Source organism: Anguilla anguilla, chromosome 4 (genome assembly GCF_013347855.1).
Source record: "Anguilla anguilla isolate fAngAng1 chromosome 4, fAngAng1.pri, whole genome shotgun sequence".
Classification (NCBI taxonomy): domain Eukaryota; kingdom Metazoa; phylum Chordata; class Actinopteri; order Anguilliformes; family Anguillidae; genus Anguilla; species Anguilla anguilla.
The window spans coordinates 41,067,976-41,088,850 of NC_049204.1; the positions used below are offsets into that span (position 1 = coordinate 41,067,976).

The 20,875-nt window shown below is 41.0% G+C and overlaps 1 protein-coding gene across 5 annotated transcripts in view; it reads right to left on the reverse strand.

Moving 5' to 3' along the window:
* Positions 1-20,875, reverse strand: part of sh3kbp1 (SH3-domain kinase binding protein 1) — a 124,745-nt gene that overhangs the window by 38,876 nt on the left and 64,994 nt on the right. For 4 of the 5 annotated variants that reach the window (XM_035412887.1, XM_035412888.1, XM_035412886.1 and 1 more), the window contains 5 exons: positions 19,383-19,497; positions 11,651-11,757; positions 11,331-11,463; positions 10,994-11,065; positions 237-430 (listed from right to left, as the gene is read on the reverse strand). In XM_035412887.1, the coding sequence (XP_035268778.1) occupies positions 237-430; positions 10,994-11,065; positions 11,331-11,463; positions 11,651-11,757; positions 19,383-19,497 (621 nt within the window). The remainder of the gene's footprint in view (positions 1-236; positions 431-10,993; positions 11,066-11,330; positions 11,464-11,650; positions 11,758-19,382; positions 19,498-20,875) is intronic. The other variant, XM_035412889.1, reaches the window with a different exon arrangement.

A 20,875-nucleotide genomic window follows, 5' to 3' on the forward strand; every position in this document is an offset into this window, starting at 1 on the left:
CAGTTGGACTATGATGTTTACATGATTAGTCCAGTTTTAGCTGGACTAATACAATAAATCAACTTTTTCAAACATCATGTAAACCCACTGACTGAGAGGTTGATCACAGAGAGAAAAATTGGTAAGGATAAGCAGTAGATCACAGAGGAAAACTTTGTGGATGAGCGATGGATCACAGAGAGAGACTGTGTTAAGTATGAGAGAAATAGCACAGGGATTAGGATAATGGTGTTCACCTTCTCAACCTCATTTTCGACATCCATGGAGCGTGGGCGAAGCTTAATTGGTCGGTCCTTGAAGATGTCCCCAAAGCCGAAGCCCCGGACCTTCTTGGGCTGGACCTCGCTGCTGGACGTCACGCTGCCTGCATCTGACCTGGTGCTGCTGGAGTCACCCCCATCGCTCTCTGAACCTGTGCTGTCCTTCACACCTGGACATGGCCATGTGGGGTCAGAGGTCACACAGAAACACACACACACACACATACTGGCACATGGCTGGAACTCCTGATAAAGATAAGAAAAAACAGGCTTCTTAAAATAAACACTTAAAAAAACAGGTAACTATATTGCATTCACAAAAATTGGGAAATTATATTCTTTTATGCTAATATAAATGTTCAGACCAAATGTTTTTTAACAAATCAGTACTTTGTAAACCCTCCATTCACAAGGACAACACTACTTAGTGCACACTCATTCACAGATGCCCTCACAAGCACATACAGGGCACACATTCTCGGGTAATACATGAGCATTGGCTTCCAGTAAATGGAAGAGAACTTCCTACTTCCCACCAGGCTCCAAACCCCCACAGAGCTTCTGTACATTCATTACACCGGCGGGGAGCAGATGTAGTCAGGAGGGGGGGGGGGGGGGGGGGGGGGCAATGTGTCAGTTATGGGCTAATTATCCCAAACTCTTTGAGAAGGAGAGGGGGCGTGGTCAGAATACCATAGAGCTCTAGGCAACAGCTGTTTCCACTCTATTTCACACACACAAACCAAGTGGCAAAAACTGGGCTTCATTTTTTAAGCTCGCTTCCGGGTCTTTTGAGAGACACTGCTCTCTAACGCTAGTGTGGTTGCCACCTGTTTCAATGTATGTCAATGGTAACAATACGGTCAAAAGTCTAAGCCAATACGTTTTTCCTACAAGCAAATGCGGTAGCAATAAGTGTTTTTTCCTAGTATAATGTCTCCCCATGTTACGTTTTTGTGTTATTTAGATAATATTGTAATATTTTGTGGACGAAGCAAGGATCTCACAAGTTTAGTGGATGACCCCGACTCAGGCGGATGTCATGACCATAATAACAGACCCCCCTTTTCCCTACTTGCAGTCTTTGGCTCCTGTTAGTTAAACATGGCAGCACCTGAAAACTGCAGTTCCGCAGTTTCCAAACGCTTTTCACCTAGCCCAGGGGTGTCCAACCCTGGTCCTGGGGAGCCGCAGGGTCTGCTGGTTTTTGTTTTCACCTTAAATACAACAACCACTTAGACAAAAAAAACCAGGTGAGGTGACTTAACTGTGTAATCAACTGCTTTAATCGATCAATTAAGTGCCGAGTAAAAACAAAAGCCAGCAGACCATGCGGCTCTCCAGGACCTGGGTTGGCCACCCCTGACCTAGCCTGTGAAAAATCAATGGGTGACATCACAGTAACTTGGTCCACATAATTTCTACAGTCGATGGCACAAACACATCCCAATAACCACAACTCTGATTGGCTGAATCCATCTACTCCTAAAGCTGGTTCAATATACCCAACCCTACACACAAGTGAAAAATGAAGTCAAAAGATGACAATCATCAGTTGGTGAAATTAAAAGAGGGTATAGAGGAAGATCATGATGAGGAGACTGAACCTTATGTTAAAATAACAACTATTGGGAGTTCAAGAAAACTACACATGGATAACAGGAACAATATACTGGAAAACTCTGTGATGTGAACTGTAGAATATGGTATGTACTGTAAACAACCACTGTATATGCAATGCATATTCTAGTCTTACCTACAACAAAACAGTACATAAAATATAGACAGAAGTCTAGCGATTACGGTTGCAAAGGGCCAGAAAATTTCCGGTAAATTCCCAGAAATTTTGGAAGGGAAGTTAAGCTGGGGAATTTTGCACAATTTCAATACAAAAATCTTACCTTTTAATAGTGAACTTATTTGGGGGGGTGGGGGGGATACACATAAAAAAGCAATACTAGGTTTTATGGCATGTTTTGGTTAAAAGTATGCCCATTTAACTGAATTGTAACCATGTACTGCATTCAGCAGCGCACTCTTCCATCACATGTACTGATAATTTGCCAGCATCCCTTTAAATAGGAATTCAGTAAAATTCTCCCATCACGCGTGCAGCCCACATTACTGCCAACACTACTGCACTGTCTGAGCCAAAGGACTACATGCTTTCAGGTAAGTTTTGATTATATTACTGGAGTGAATATATTTTATATTTTTTATGACATTTCAGTTAACCGGCAGATAGCAGCCTAATGCAAAGTACACAGTTTATACCTTGTTAACACCTTCTGCTAGCTAGCTGTTACCATGTGATGTAGCTCGATTGAGCATGCTAATTGAGGAGTTTTAATTAATCTATTTCCATTCATTCTTTATTGTAAAATATTTATTTTATAAATGAGTAGTTCACTTTAAACCCTAAGGTCTATTCTGACAGTGGTATTAATTCAGTTTATCGTTTAGTTTATATTCGCCAATGAAAATAATACATTTAGTCATGTTTTTGTTTACAAAAGTGAATTGTTATTTCGTTATGTTTTGTTTTTGTCATGGAAAAAGGGGTCGCAACGAGTATTTTTCGTTGACGAAATTAACGCCGTCTGATAAGTAGGCTACTTTCATCACTGTGAAGCAGCATGGAGACCTCGTATAAATATTGGTCATTTTGGACAAGCAGTTAGCTTCTCTTCAAAACTTTCTGTCTTTGGTCACGTAGTGTGCTGCCGACATCACCTGGCATTACTCACAGTATACTGCTCGTCACTAGAACCGCGGGGTCAACTGACCTTTTGCGCAGTAAAATGGGATGTATTTTGTTAATGTTTATTCCACATGTCTGTCATTCCTTGACTTTTTCTAAAAACTCACGCTTCAACTATCTATGTAAATAGAATTCTAAAACAACACTCGGAAGACTGTTTTTAGGGGTTTTTTTTAGGTGTTCAGAGCAAAGTCTTTTTTTGGAGGGGGGTTATAGGGAATGTTTGCAATTACGTCTGTTTATGATATGGTAAATGGTTTGTTTCTATCTGCATATGACATGGTAAATGCAGCCTGAGCAAATAGGGCCATATTTCCATTTTATTCCTGTTATTTCCTGTTAATTCCCATGAAAAGTTTACACCTTGAATATTCCCGGAATTTTGCAAACCTACTAAATTGGGGGCGACATAGCTCAAGAGCATCTGTCTGGCAGTCGGAGGGTTACTGGTTTGATCCCCCGCCCTGGGCGTGTCAAAGTGTCCCTGAGTAAGACACCTAACCCCTAATTGTTCCCAACAAACTGATTGGTACCTTGCATGGTAGCCTTTCACCGTTGGTGTGTGAGTATGTGTGTGAATGGGTGAATGAGGGGCATCAATTGAAAAGCGCTTTAGATAAAAGCGCTATATACATGCAGTCCATTTACCAGTCCATTTACTAGCGATCATGCAAAATGACACCAACTGACGTCACCCTTTAAAATCGCTACATTGTTCTTTGTTCAAAGTCAAAGTGTTTTTATTTATCAAGTGCACAGTATATCACAGGGTCATTCTGAACAATGAAATTCTTAGGACATGGCAAGCAACAACTACGTAGTAAGCAAAATACAACAAGAATAACAAGAATAGCAAAAATAACAAAAATATTCATATCAGCAAGAGCAACTAGCAGCAGTACCAAAGCCTGTAAAGATGGGGAATATTGACAATAGGAATAAGAGTATTACATATTATAAATATAAAGTGTAATTATAAATATAAAGTGCCGATGAATATGCACATTACATTTTGGTAATGTATAATGAGTGTACATAGAAAGTGGCTAGAGCATACATTGAGGAGATCAATGTGATCACTGAGATTAGTGTTACTGGTTGAGAAGCCAGATGGCCTGGGGGGAAAAACTGTTTGTGAGTCTGGTAGTCCGTGCCGGGATGCTCCGGTAACATCTACCTGACGGCAGCAGCGAACAGCCCATAGCCTGGGTAGCTATAGTCTTTCGTGATTTTCTGTGCTTTCCTAAGGCATCGTGAGTGGTAGATGCCTTGCACGGAGGGGAGGTGGCAGCCAAGGATGCGCTCCGCTGTCTTCACCACCCTCTGGAGGGCCTTGCAATCAGCAGCGGAGCAGCTGCCGTAACAGGCAGTAATGCAGCCAGTGAGGATGCTCTCAATGGTGCACCCCGAGAAATTGGTGAGAGTTTTGGCAGACATGCCAAACTTCTTGAGTCTCCTCAGGAAGTATAGGCGCTTTTGGGCAATTTTCACTGCCGCGTCCGATTGCCTGGACCAAGTGAGGTCATCATTGATGACCACCCCGAGGAACTTGAAGCAGGAGACTCTCTCCACTTCAGCTCCATCGATGCCAATGGGGGCGAGGATGAAATGACAAGTGTACATGAAATATCCACCAGGGGGCAGCAATGTGCAGCAGCTGCACACAAGCAGTTTGCACCCTTGAGGGTCTCACAATTTAACCACAGGCTCCAGCAACCAAGCTGCTGCATTCCTTCCATCATTCTACTTGCTAACAATAAGAAATTCTGGCCGGTAACCAGATGTAGGTGGAGTTACCAGTACTGTATTACAGTTTTTATAAATAATGTGCGCAAAAAAGTGCACAAGAATGAAACATCCATTGTCAAGCATTATCCTTGGAAATGCCTCTTAATGAATATTCATGAGATGCACCAAACTGAATGTCAATATCTTGGTTGCAACAGTAGGGATACAAAACTTTTATGCAGAGCTGAGTAATTGTGTGTATGTGTGGATCAGAGGTTGAGAGAGCGTGGTTTTACCACTCTCTTAGTCACAGTCAGTAGCCTGTTACAATGCAGCCAGATCTATGCAGAAAATGCAACCTACAGTCGGATAACTAGTCTTTAGATTATCATATTTGAGAAAAAGACAATATCATCTGTATGACCGTAGGATTGTACAGTTCAGGTCAAACCTTTATATACACCCTAGGCTAAAGATATTCAAACTCAGTTTGTCACAACTCTGCACATTTCATGTTACCATACATTTCTTTTGGCAAGTCAATAAGGGCATCTACTTTTTCACATGAGAGGTAATTAAAATTTATAGATTAGAGAGAGATTTATTTCAGCTTTAATTTACTATATCAGAATTCCAGTGGGTCAAAGTTGACTAAACAGTCTGGAAGTGGAAGATTCCAGAAATTGATGTAATGACTTTTTAGAAGCTTCTGATTGGCCAATTGCCCTAATTAGGATTTAATTGGGAGTTAATTGGCACATGTGGCTATATTTAAGGGTCTACTGTACATCTAGAGCCACTGTCTTTTCGCCCTTGATACCATGGGAAAATCCAAGCAACTGAGCCAAGACCTCAGAAAAAAATTGTGGGCCTACACAAGTCCGGTTCCTCCTTCGGAGCAATGTCCAAACAACTGAAGGTACCACGAACATCTGTACAAACAATTGTCTGTAAACATAACAATCTTGGGACCACACAGACACTGCTTCTTTCAGGAAGGAGGTACAAATGAACTCCCAGGGCTGAACGAACCTTGGCCCGAAAGGTTCAACTGAACCCCAAGACAACAAAGGGACTGGTGAATAAGTTGGACGCATCAGGTACCAAAGTATCTACATCCACCATTAAACACCGTCATGACCTGAAAGGCTGTCACACAAGGAAGAAGCCCCTACTCCAAGACCGGCATAAAAAAGATAGAATGAAGTTTGCAGGTGATCACCAGGACGAAGACCTAGCCTTTTGGAGGAGTGTTCTCTGGTCAGATGAAACAAAAATTGAACTGTTTGGCCATAATGATCAACACTATGTATGGAGGAAAAAGGGTGAGGCTTTTAATCCGAAGAACACCATCCCAACTGTGAAGCATGGGGGTAGCATCATGTTGTGGGGTTGTTTTGCTGGAAAAGGGACAGGTGCACTTCAGAAAATAGATGCATCAGGAGGAAGGAGGATTATCTAGAAATACTGAAGCAACGCCTAAAGACATTAGCTATAAAGTTAAAACTCGGTCGCAACTGGGTCTTCCAGCAGGACAATGATCCTACGAAAACCTCCAAAGTTATAACAAAATTACTTAAAGACAACAAAGTGAAAGTATTGGAGTGGCCATCACAAATCCCTGACCTGAATCCTGTAGAATATTTGTGGACCAATCTGAAAAAGCAAGGAGGCCCACAAACCTGACTGAGTTACACCAGTGCTGTCAGGAGGAATGAGCAAAAATTCCAGCAAAGTATCATGAGAAGCTTGTGGAAGGCTACCCCAAGTGTTTTATTCAAGTTAAGCAATTAAAAGGCAATGCCACCAAGTACTAACAAAGTGTATGTAAATTTTGACCCACAGAAAATCTGATACAGTACGTAAAAGCTGAAATAAATCTGTCTCTTAGCTATTATTTAGAAATTACCTCATGGAAATAAAGCAGATCCCCTAATTGACTTAACACATGTATGGTAACATGAAATGTGTGGAGTTGTGAAAAATTGAGTTTGAATGTCTGTATCTTTCCTCTCCCTGCTCCCTCTCCCCGCTCTCCGCTCCACTAACATGTTAAGTAGGCAGTATACTTCGTAAGAAGTAGAACTTTCTGAGCAAAACGAAGCAATGAGAACAACTGAAGAACAAAAAGACGCGATGTTGTGTGTTCGTACGGTGCAGTGTGCGACGGCCTCCAGGGAGAACTTTTGGAAAACTTCTTTCTTGTTCTCCGATCTCCCCCTCTCAGCCATTGGTCCAAATATCACATGGTTGGTTACGTCACGGTTGAGAGTTCAGAGGGCAGACTTCACATGCTAATGTACGGAGAGTCAACGCCAATCTCTCTTCTGTAGAGATGGGAATTCTGTGAGTTCCCGCATGTTTGATGAATGGTGCTACTCGTTTCAGCAAGTCATTAAAACGCTTAGCACACATTCGGAAATACAAGAAAGTGGACCCCCTCGTCTAAACTCATTTGCCGAATCTACAGACAAAACTCTCCATTCTCCGTCCTACTCTGATTTAGAGGGCGAACGTACCATCTCCTTCGCATTTTTTTCTTCTTTTGCATAGCTAGATAAACTAAAGCCACTTTAAACACTTTAAACTTTTTGTTTTGTGTAGTGATCTTGCGTAGCCCTTCTGTTCATACATCCATGGCGTAGCCGCGAGACGGAGGTCTGGGCGCGATTCCAGCCCCGGTTAATAGCTGCCTCGTAATTATTCATAATTATTCACGCCCCAGCGGCGTGGAGTGACTTTAAACGGTGCGGTGTTCTCACTGAGTATACCGACAACAGTGTTCGTGGACATGTTCGCCGGTGGTTCTCAATCAGAAGTTCTTTCTTCTTACTGAGTATACTGCCAGCTTTACAGGTCTTATCTCTAGATAAGTCTGGGGTGTCCTGGAGAGCTGTCCTTCCTTTGAAAGTTTTACAATGTTATCACCTCCTGAAAGAGACACAAGATATCATATTGGGGATCAGAGAACCTGTGGGGCCAATATGCCACCGTCACACACCAATGTGACACACGTGGGAGGGAGATGCGGCAACTGCCAGGGAACTGCCATAATTATATATATATATATATATATATATATATATATATATCAAAAGATTCCTGGTTTTAAGCCCTTTATAAAAAGATCAAATATAGCTATGTTTGGAGATAATTCATATATATATATATATATATATATATATAGTGCCCCGCGTCCAAAAGCATAAGGCCACTTTAATAAATGCATTTGCTCATTTTCAGACAAGACCGTCCCTGTCTGCAACCACACCCACACACTTCACACCTCACTGAATCACTGCAGCCATGTTGTCCCCCTCTGTCTGTCAACCCCACCCCTCTGACTGTGTTGTGAAGCATTTGGTGTGCGCAGGATCTGACATTTTTTACTTATACTTATACTTTACTTTTTTGCACTTGATTTTTTAGCTTACCTGGCATTTTTACATTTTCATCCCTTTTTTTCATCCTTTTCACATTTGCATTTTAATTATTTATTTAATATTCAACTGTCTTTTGGTTTTTGGACTTTGATCTTGGTCTGGGACTATTTTGGAAGGAAGATGTGGTTTGCCATTTCCTTTCATTCATTTATTTTGTGACTGTGTCCATGTGTGAAACATTTGTTATTTGTTTAAGGTATTTGGACCATGTCTTTAGATCAGACATGAATATTTGTTGTAACTTAATAAATAAATAAATACATTTCATAACTTAATTTTAATGGAGTTGTGAGTTATAAATTTGATAAAAGTTGACCCAACAGGCTGTTCTGCCTATCAATAAATTCTGAAATTTAAATAATAATTGATATCTTTAGTAACAATTAAGAAATGAAATAGACTAAATTTATTTTACAAGTTGGATAAGAGATGTGTTTTAACTGTTGATATACTTGTGTTCGGTATTCAGAGTGCCGGGGGTCAAACAAGGGCGTTAACTGGTTAGAACTGCTAGATTCAGAAATTAAACATATTTCACATAAACGTCACTTTCCCTACACTACACTCTGCAGGGACCGCCACTCATTCTATCCCGAATATTTGAATCAATAACAACGGGATTTACTGAGTAAATAACACAGTCCAATATAAGGAAGCTTACAAAACTGTGGATTTAAAAATCCTGTACCAACGAGCATCCTACCATACAGTGTCAAGACTCTCATACTGAATAGCTATACAGGTAATTTGGCAGCCAGACACACTTAAACAACTCAGGTACCAAACATGGGTTCTAGTGGACACTGAAGGGTTAATGTTTTTTATCCATATTATTATGTTTTATTTTACAGGTTATATAAAATAATGTATTCTATCCTATTCAACAGTGCTTGTTCATTTCCATCTGATAAGGGCTGGTTGAGTAACCATGTTGCCAATATATCACAGGCTAAGACCCGTCCTCAGCTTCTAAGGGCCTAGAATAAAGCAGGCGAAAAGCAATGTTGCAGCTGGAATGTGGAAACTAAGGTTTACTTTTCTGCCTAATGAGGTGGCTGTGCACCTGGCAGTACAGCCTCTCTGGAACGATATAAAGGATCACTAAATCTTGTATTGTGCAGTGTACAGCCTGTACACCAAACAATATCACAGCCAATGCGGGTTCCCCAGACACATTTTCAAGATTGGAGCAAAAATATCATGTAGCAAACCTCACTAGGAGCATCGTTGCTCGCATAGTGTTAAAGAGTCAGCAAGCTCCTGTTAATTGCTGTCCTGAATTGTCGAATTTTTCACATTGGCCGATGAGATTTCAGCAGTATATGAAATGTTAATGCTAATGATTTTTCATAAAACCACAATCATAGTTATAACATTTTAAAGCTAAAATAAGAATAGCTATAGTTAGAATATTAGGAATGAAACTATCTAGTGCCCTGATTATCATCTATATTTTAATTCTCACCTACAACTCTAGGAGTCCATTTTGGTCACGTCGACTGTAACTATCGACTTTCCCGATTTCTTGTTTTTCTGCGCATATAGGCTAAAGGCGCTGACAAACACTACCGCCAGTTGCTCTTCATCCATGGCGACCCTCTCTTCTTCTGGTTGGCAGCCAATGTGTGCAAAAGTCTGTTCCTCGCCATTGTCTTGTAATGCGCAACCTCACGTCGTTGCCTCATCTTTTGGTGTGTGCACAATTAAGATGGTAGGTCAGTAAATCTGAAATGTCCTGTGATGTTAAAACATAAAACGCTGTGTAGTGTACATCGGGCCTAACAGAGTGAAACAAAAATATGGGCATGCCCATACTATACAAACATGTTTTAACTTCACTGTAATAATAGACTATATAATAATAGGCCATACCATAATGTCTGAATAAATTATTTCAGACACATACCTAGCACAAAACATGTTCTCTTGTACTGTACATCCTTAAAGCAAAGCACTAATGTCTTAAAAAGCACCAGAGACAGACCCACCTATCCAGCAATATTTTTTTCCATACAAAGTTTGTTTTTGTGACATCCCTAACATTATTGGCCGCATATCATGTAAATATATGCGACAATTAAAAGCTTAATAAGGCTACTGATTATCAAGTGAAGTCCAATTTGTACATTTGGTAAGGCTGTAATAAATTCATTTCTTTCCAATTTGCCAACTAATTTGTAGCTACCGGGTATTTCAAAATGGCAGGTGGTTTGCTTAGATACACAGGAAGTTTACGTTTGTCGAATCAGTACAGGACTGATAGCTCCACCGTTTAGTTCCTGATACCTTTTTTGGCACCTGTGTGGATGGATTGCAAAATTTAGTTCTAAGATCTAGTCACAGAAGGCTTCTGCAGGCAATTGAAAGGCATCCAGAACCTGTGGTCACGGTTTCACTGTATTTCACAGCACAGGAATGCAGCAGAAAGGGGCCATACTGAGAGACTGGCTAACGGACCAACTGACAAGGCCTAGGAAGCAGATGCAACATGCCCCTCTCTGATGCACGGACAAAATGAGAGCTGGCACCCCTGGAAAATAAACATGTTTTTTTCCCATCCTCAACACTAGAACCCTGAATGACCCAAGCACACTGAGCATGCTAACACTAAGACAAATCCCAGTACCAATGCCACTGGTTAGAACAGCGAGACAATGCAATGCTCAACAGCACACTGAACGTGCTAATGCTAACCCTGCTGCGCATATCAGTGGTCCAAACAAAAAAGAAATGCAGTGCACATTAAGAATTTGTTGTGCACAATGTCTGAGTATTTAATCCCATGACCTGCTAACTCTTGCCTCTTTTCTGTGTTTTCAGCTCTGTAAAAAGCCCTTCTGGGGGTGTCTGCTGGACAAAGCCAACTGAGGACCCTGTGTTGAGTACCAGAATGCTGTAGTGAGCTTGATGACCCCATCTGAGAAGGGGTGCTACTGTTACACCCTTCAGCAAGGTATTCAACCCAAATGTCTAATAAAATAAAGCAAGGTAAATTGATCTTGTGTAAAAATAGGAGCTACATTTTGACAGACATGCTAGGGGTTCTGGTAGAGGTAGGAGTGGTTGTGGCACCGGTAGGAGGAGCTGTCATGGAAGTTGGAGGGGCTGTGACACTGGTGGGAAGGGCGGGAGACTCACTGGTCCTGGTGCTGCGTACTTCCTCCACGGGAGTTGGTGGGTCCTCAGAGTCAACCAGCAGTTCCTTGGTGAAGTTGGAAGGAAACATCCCAGTCTTCCCATTGAGAGAACCTTCCCACCAGCCCTCCTCCACCTGTACACACATACACAGACATACCGGTCACAGACCACACGTACATACACACATCTCACAGCCGCCTTCCCACCAACCAGGAACAAATACCAACTAAGCACAGCACAGTACAGTAAGCTGCACACATACACACACCTGTCAATGAGCTGACCATGAGACACCTTTGCCCACAAGGCCACGCCCTCACCTCTCCCAGGATCTCAATGATGTCACCAATCTTCAACTCCAGCTCATCCTCATTCTGTGGAATATAGCTGAATGCTGCTCTGCACCTGCGTTTCCTGATGGCCTCACCTGGGGGAAAGGTGCATTCTCAGTACAATCACCCGCATGTGCATTTCCAGATGGAAGAACCAGAATAACTCCAACTGAGCTAAATTGTGGAAAACTGGATAACTGGCCATGCAAGACCATGCTAATTAATGTTATTCACAGTAAAAGCACTGGAACATATATAATGTCACTAAATTATAAACTTACTTTTAATACTTAACACTTTCACATTTTGGCCCATAATTTACTTACTGATATTTTGCCAATGAAGCAAAGACTAGTCCCTTTCTGCACTCAGCAGGCAAACAGAAACAAAAATCAAAAGTGTAAAATACATGTGTGACGCATAAATGTTTTTTACTTGATACATGACATGCTGAAGTGGAGTTGGGCAAATCCATTTCTGGATGGCTGATGTGTTTGTTTCCACCAATTAATTTCATCCAATAAACTAAATATAAATAAGGTTGATATACCAATGCTGGTTTAAGTGCACCAAGTGCGTTCCCCATACCGTCGGCGACGGTATTTCCAGTTCCTTTGCCATTGTTTTGACCCCTTATTAGATAGCGTTGCTATCACATGATTGTGTAGGCCCACTAATTCACGTAATTTATTGTCATTACTAGTCTGCTGGCTAAAGTTATAGCACTGCAAGCTAAGTAGTTAGCTAAAGCTGAATGAATGCTAAAATACAGTAGCAAAGCATGCACTTTAGCTAGATCGACCAGCTCGCGTTTAACTTGCTTTTGGGGTTTAATGAAAAACTTCTACCTAGCTAGTTAGGTAGATAGGTAGGTAGCTGTTTTAGGAATGTTCTGTAATTCACAACTGCTAGCCAGCTAACTAGTAAGGTAGCCATCTTAGCTACTAGCTCACAGGCTAGTGAGGCTACCACAAGTGCAACACTTTCAAGATACACACTCATGTGATAGCATTGTGTCCAATAAGGGGTTGATACATTACAATCGCGACAGAACTGGAATTAAGGGGTTGCTGACAGTGCAGGGGACGCAGATAGTGTACTTACTCCAGTATGCTCGTAGCTTAGACCGCTGGTCCACAAACTTGGGGTACTGCTATGTAACTGGTTATCATTTCAAGCACAATTCTAATTCTCACCCTAATTCCAAGGATAACCATTTGTTTTTTTTTTTTTTTAATTAGACACTGTCAAATTTCTAATGAGAGGCAATGTACTCTCCTAATAGTCTTATTCCAGAGCTACAAACCCATCCAAAATGAGTAAACTTTAAGAGAAGTGATATTACATTTGATTTTAATTTTTAATTTGAATAATTTATTGGAATAGCTGCTTTAATTCGTTTTGTTTTCTTTTAATTATGCCACTTGTTCTAAAATGGCTCCCAACCCACATATTTTAGATGGACTAATCATGCATTTACAGAGCAAATGGACTTCCATTTTTTAATCAATGAAAAGCGTGACATGCTTCCATTCAATGTGCATTCAATGCTTTTTTGTGTCAGTGATATAAGCAAAGATAATGGATGCTGGGCTGATAGAGTATCGCCGCCCTATCACCTTGCCACGGGAGTTCCCCAGGGCTCAGTCCTCGGTCCCCTTCTCTTCTCCTTATACACTAGATCCCTTGGCCCTGTAATTTCTGCCCATGGTTTGTCTTATCACTGCTATGCTGATGACACACAACCCTTTCTCTCCTTCTCCCTATCGGACACATAGGTCCCTGCCCGCATCTCCGCTTGCCTGAGGGACATCCAGAGCTGGATGGACAACCACCACCTGAAGCTCAACCCGGGTAAGACGGAGCTAATCTTCATTCCTGCTCTAACCTCTCCCCTCCTTGATTTCTCCATTTCCCTAGGGGACACCTTAGTGACATCATCACCCTGTGCCAATAATCTCAGAGTGGTGATGGACAACAGGCTGTCCCTCTCCAAGAACATCACAGCGGTAAGCTGGGCGTACAGATTCTTCCTGTACAACATCCGGAGAATCCGTCCCTTTCTCACCACCTACTCAAACCAGCTCCTGGTCTAAGCAATGGTACTGTCCCGCCTGGACTACTGCAACTCTCTTCTGGCTGGCCTACCGGCATCTGCCATCAGACCCCTGCAGCTCATCCAGAATGCTGCAGCTCGTCTGGTCTTCAACCTCCCCAGACACTCCCATGTCACCCCCCTGCTCACTACCCTCCATTGAAAGCCTGTCATGGCTCACATCAAATTCAAAACATTGGTCCTAGCATACCAGGCAGTCAAGGGATCAGCCCCAGTATACCTCCATAAGATCTTCAAACCCTACATGCCATTCTGCTACCTCAGGACGCCTGGCACCTCCCCCTCTTCGCACTTGCACTTCCCGTTCACGTCTCCTGTCTGTTCTGGCGCCATGATTGTGGAATGACCTTCCCGTGGAGGTCAGAACAGCTGAGACCCTGATCACCTTCAAGCGACGACTGAAGACTCACCTCTTCAGGCTGCACCTCTCCCCATCCCTCCCTACCTCCCTGTAGTCTCTAACTGACTATGTAAGCTTAGGTTTGTAGCTAGGTAAGCTGTTTATCTTAGTTTATTTTAGTTATTGCACTTGTTCCTACTTAATTATTGCTTGTATTATTTGTATAGACTGCTTTTGTTTGTGTTGATCAGATTAACCTACAGGGTCCAAGTTAAACTACGCGGTCACTCCCTGCACCTGGAACCATACTCCCCTCAAGGATTTTCAACACACTTGTTCCTGGTTATACACTTTGTTCTACGTTGCTCTGGATAAGATCGTCTGCCAAATGCCTGTAATGTAATGTAATGTAATGGATGCATTGTTTTGTGCCGCCAAGTGTTAAAATGATTGACCCATTTTAACACTTGGGTCAATCAAAAATTACATCTAGCAAATTATATGAGGCAATATGACTATGAGCACTGTAAAAAAAAAGACATAGGCACACACATAAATATATCAAAGGAACACACACACGCACACACACAAATACACATACACTAAAATGATAAACCAGACAAACCCAAGCCAAACCAGAATCTCAGCAATGACTCAAAAGCTGGAATATTTCATTCCCAGATGCAAACTATATAATCTAGCAAAATTATGTATTTAATTGACCTATAAATGCGTGGGATTCCTGATAATGTGATGAAGTATGCATGTGAGATACTGTTTATTATGGTACACTAAGATACATTACAAACTGTAAAGCTCTTACACATCATTGCACTCTTTATATGAAAGTGGAATGGCTGGCTCTATCTACTCATTGGTACATGTTTATATACAAGGCTATACTGAGACAGCTTCCATCTTATCTATGTGCCTACATTAATCTGCAAAATAAGCAAATTACAGTTTACACTTGCAAGACACTATCTGGTTTACAGTATCAAAGGCCCATACTGAGTTTGGCAAAGTTTTAAGTTCTCTGCTCCTTCAAGGGACTTCAAAATGGCATAATGGCTTCAGGAGCTTGTTACATTGTGATTGAGCAAGGGTAAGAGGCATCAAAGTAAATTAAAGATGTAAGTTTTACTAGGTTATTATATCTTTTATGTCATAATCCAATTTTTTCTCCAATCTAAAATGTTTAAATTTGGTGCTTTATAAATGTTAAAATTTATATTTGAAAATGATTTTTTTTATAATCTTTTGCTATTTTAATATTTTGTAATATGTTTGTTGTCATTGTCTAAAACTGTATGTGCTGCTTTTCTTAGCCAAATCTCAGTGAGACTGACCTGGTAAAGTTAAGTTGAAATAAATAATTTTTTTAAATGTTCTGATGCTTAACCATGTGCCCCATTACATTTAATAGCTAATCGTATGTATGTAATCATGGCTTCAGACAATATCTTTTATTACTGCTGTATTATGTATTATATTGTTTTGAAGAAACCCAACAAGACCGATTTAGCTTTTCTCTTTATTACCATTCCCAGTTTAATTATTTTTTAATTTTTACATTTATTCATTGATCTATTTATTTATTTTTATTCTATTAATTTTATTCTTTCCCCACCCTTTTCTCACCAGTGCTGCAATGTCAATCGTATTTATCAGCGTTTACTTCTACACATCCAGTATTGATTCGGGAGAGCACAGGGAAGCATGTGTTCTCCTCTGAAGCACGTGATATATGCTGCTGCTTCTTATCACACTACAGTTGGCAAATCCGTCTTTCAGTCATGAGCTGGAGGAAGACCATGCAGCTCCCCAGGAGGGTTTGCAGGCTCTTGATCGACCAGCCGGGGTTACTTGTGAGATTATGGCTGATTGAAAGCCTCCCATCTCTGGGGGTCTCAAGAACCAATTTTAAGTCACCCGGCAGGGCTGCTGGCCGTAGTTGACACTGGTACAGTCCACAATCTATATCTAATGGTGCAGCTCATCCATACACTCGAACAGTGCCAGCAACAAGGTCATTTATTTTTAAACGAGTAACCCATTGCCAATCAAAACCAAAGGGGCCACAGCCTGTTCGCTTTACATGGGTACCATCAATTTTACCTCATTCCTCTAATAGGTGTCGCACCTTGCCCACCAAGCCATACATCACTTACAGACCTGGAGCTCCTGTTGAAATGCTGCTTTTGGAAAGAAACAGTAAATCTGACCAAACCACACAGGAAAATGTGATATCTGTGCATGACGTGACCAGTTCTAAATGGCAGTGGAAAATCTTGAGTCTCAAGAGAACAAGAACAAGAATCTTTCTTATTAGATGATTTCTGCACTCTACTAGACTGCATCATGAAAGAGCCAAACACAGCAAATATGTTTGCGTGTCAAAGAGTGTGCATGCGTGTGTGTGTGTGTGTGTGTGTGTGTGTATGAGCGTATCTGTATATGTGTGTCTGCATGTGCATGTGTGCAGTAGTGTATGAGTGTCTGATGTCTCTGTGTGTTTGTAAGAGGATGAGAGGATCTTGTGGGAGGATACTCTTAGATCAATGTTAGGCACAAATGTGAAATTATATAAGTATGCCAATAAGGTGAAGTTTTGCTTATGGATGATTGTTGCACACTACAGTTCATCTACACTATCATAAAATTAAAGGTAAAGTGATTTTGATTCTGTTCCTATTTGTAAGCAATGTGTGTACATTAAAACAGTTACTCTTGTCTGGTATGTAGTGCTCTTAGGATTCATACATTATCACTGATACACTGTTTACCATTCTGTACCCATAATGCCCTTTCTCCTGAGGCTCTTATGACATGATTTTTGTAAATCTCGTCAAGAGACTATTAAAAGCATTTGCCCAATAAACCTACAATAATAATCATTGCTCATCTGTTTTGTGTAAGTGTATGTGTGTGCATGAGTGTGTCGGATATGTAGTTTTTAGATTATCACCTTTAAGAAACAGACAATATCATGTGTGTGACCAAAGGAATATATCTGTATATTCTCTATCCCCCTCCCCGCTCCCCAAGCATTAATGTAGACATCCTTGGCTGAGTAGTAGGGTCACCCTGTAGGTCTTCTAAATTAGGGTCCTGGAGAGTGTTCTCTCCTTTGAAAGTTTTATGGCTTTATTTCCTTCTGGAGGAAACTCAAACACTCAGAGACCCTGCACGATTATATGCCACAAAAAGAGAATGTTCCTTTTGATGAACGCTGTCATACTGAAATCACTGAGTGAAAATCTTAATGTCAATATAGATAGGCTAATGGTTGTTGAGGCATGACAGTTGAAATCTACATTTTTATGGAAGCAGTTTCAAGTGGAAACCAACATGGTATGATTTGGTTTTGTTACATGGAAAATATTTTACCTGAAGGTGGCGATTTAACAATTGTGTATAAAAATTCTTCTTAATTCTTTTTCTCAACCTCTTGTTGTCAGGAGCAGTAGTACCATGTTTCTTTCTATGATAGCTGAGCTTGATTGCCTCCCAACATAGTCATGTCTGATTATTAAGGTCTGAAAGGACCATACCAGTGTTATTACATGTCATTTGTCCATTGTCAACATCGGCCACATAGTTTACATAAACCTCGAACATTTTCCACAAAATTGCTTTATTTTTGAGATATCGTGTCTGTTTACGTTTTGTCAAGACAGACATCATTCACTGACATTCATGTTGAAACTGTGTGGAAAAACACTCTACGAGACTTGAAAGTTGCTAGGTATAGGTAATTCACCCTTTTGAAAATCACTACGCCGTTTATTTTATCTAAAATGATTGTATTACTCTAATACAAGCCATTCAAATTCGCACATAATATCAAGTTCAAGAGCGTCTCATTTAGACGTACGCTGGCCTCAATAACAAGCACAAGCATCGAGGTCAACGACTGGCTGAAAGTTACACCTCAGACTTGTGTCTTTACCGCTTCCTGGTTACAAAGTCCAATCAGAGCCAGCCAGAGACGTTTTGGCCAATGGGATGCGGCCAAGGAAACGTGTTCCTTGCGCGGAAACTAGAAACAGAGGGTGCTTGTTATTGAGGCCGGTGTTTGCCTAAATGAGACGCTCTATTATGCGCGAATTTGAATGGCTTGTATTAGAGTAATACAGTAATTTTAGATAAAATACATGGCGTGCCTAGCAACTTTCAAGTCTTGTAGAGTGTTTTTCCACACCGTTTCAACATAAATGGCAGTGAATGACATCTGTCTGGACAAAACGTAAACAAACATGATATCTCAAAAATAAACCAATTTTGGAAAAATGTTCAAGGTTTATATAAACTATGTGGCCGATGTTGACAAAGGACAATGACATGTAGTAACACTGGTGTGGTCCTTTAAAGCCAGGAATCTTTTAACAATAATATCATAGTACTTAGCCCTGCTTCTAACAACAAGGTAACTTTACTATGCAAATTTGTCCGTTTTCAAATAAGACAGTCCCTGTCTGCAACCACGCTCCCACACTTCATGCCTCACCAAATCAGTGCAGCTAGGTTGCCCCTCTCTCTCTAAACCATGCACCCTCCCTCACAGAACCATTTAAAAATGCAGACTTTTCTTAATCTTTCTTTATCAGAGTAAGGAAGAAGAAAGTAGTTTTTGGGGGGCTTAACATCAGCAGGTAACATCTGTTGCGGCGGACATTATAGCCATCTGAGGAATCTGAACCTTGTATCGGGGCTTGGTGTGGTGCTTGGTCTGCACAGGGACTTTGATCTTGGTTTTTGTATGGGCCTAATTTGAGAGAATAAGCGGTGGTTTGCTGTTTTCTTTCATTCATTTCTTTTGTGACTGTGTCTGTTTTATTTTTTTAAGATAGTTGAACCTCATCCTTAGACCTACTGGATTCAGAAATTAAATAGATTTCACATAATCCTCTGTTTTTGTGTGCGCGTGTGTATGTGTGCATGTGTTTTTATTGATTACAGCAACAATATTACAGGCTTCTAAGATGTACCCTTGCTATAAAACTAGTGATGGTGCGCATATTGGAGGCTCTCTCAGTGAAGGGGTGCAGGGTATAGTATTTACAGCCAAGTAATGGGGGGAATGCAGTATTAGGGACTCTTAATGGAGAGGTATACGCTACTGTAATAGAGTCTCATATTGGAGAGATAGAGGTTAGGAGTCATTGCCATTTTGATTTCATAAATTGATTGAAAATGGAATTGATGTCAGCCCTGGTACAGTATTATGGTTTCTTGTTGGAGCAGCACAGAGTGTGTAGAACCTTTCTTAGCAGGTCGCAGGCCGGACTCAGACCCAGGGCTGGCGCTGCCATTGGAGAGCTCAGTCTTGGATCCGCCTGTCTGGGTGCCCTCCTTCTTGACCTCTTTCTTGATTTCCTATGAGAAGAACAGAGAGAGGGAGAGAAAACACCAGAACAGGTCATCACAGGTAATCCAGAATACATGTGTCAAAGGACATACAGGGTATTCAAACTGAGGTAACAACACTGCTAATATAATTAGGCCATAAAAAATACTTCCTGGAAAAAAATTCATATTATGAATGGGAGCTGTATAATTAAGTATTCCCCCTGCAGCATATCTGAAGCATCTGACCATCTGTAAAAAATAAAAAGATTTATCTGGTTTGAAAGGGAATCAAATAACCACACTTATTACAAATAAACACACAAAATTCACATCAGTATATGACAAATGAAGAAATAAAATGTCCATATAAATGTGATTATATGAATCCACCATAAGAAAATATGTATAACTGGCCCCGCTCAGACTGAGCAGAGCACTGCTGTAAGTGGAGACTGAAAGAACTCTTAGGGTTATATTTTAACGATCTAAGTGCACGGTCTAAAGCGCATGGCGCAAGTGCATTCAGGGCATGTCCAAATCCACTTTTGCTAGTTTAATGGCGGATAATCTGAGCACAAAGTAAGGCGCATGGTTCAAAGGGGTTGTACTTAGTCTATTAATTAATCATAGGTGTGTTTTGGGCGTAACATGAAATAAACCAATCAGAGTGTCATCTCCCATTCCCTTTAAAATCCAAGTGCGCTTGCACCTTGGCGGATTGCTATTATAATGGAGGGTTTTCCATTACTGCAATTAGCTTCTGATAAATATTATGACTAACCATTATGACATGTATTTTGTTAAAATATCGCGCGTTGTGCACCCACCTATGTAGGTGCATATTACCATCTTAATAATGCGCCCTTGAAATGACAGTAAAATACTGCGGCATTGACTTAAGACCAGGTTTTTGTTGGTCAATCACGCAATCGCTTTCCGCCGCCTCAAGATAGCAGTACGGCAACAATGCGCCTGAGCACACCTCATTTTAAGACCAACACACCCATGGGCGCTCAGATGGGCGCAAGTACAATTGCTATTTAAATAACGTAGGCACTGGACGGGAAAATGACAACTGTGTCGGTCTGAAACTAGCAAAGACACTTGCATTGCACTTGGCGCTGCCTTGCGCCGGGTGTAAGATAGAGCCCTTAGTCTTAGAGGAGCCGATGACTGTGAATGCTGCATGAGTTGTGTGTGAACATACAAGTGCATATTCACAAACACACACGAACATGCGCATGTTCACATCTACATACAGATGCTGGTAGGCATGCACACACACACACACCATTTCATATAAAATATTTACCATTTTTCCATTTAGCTGCACATGTATCAGAGACAGAGGAGTGCAGAAACCTCATACATTCTGCATGCACTATACACTCCCTACTCTTTGGGG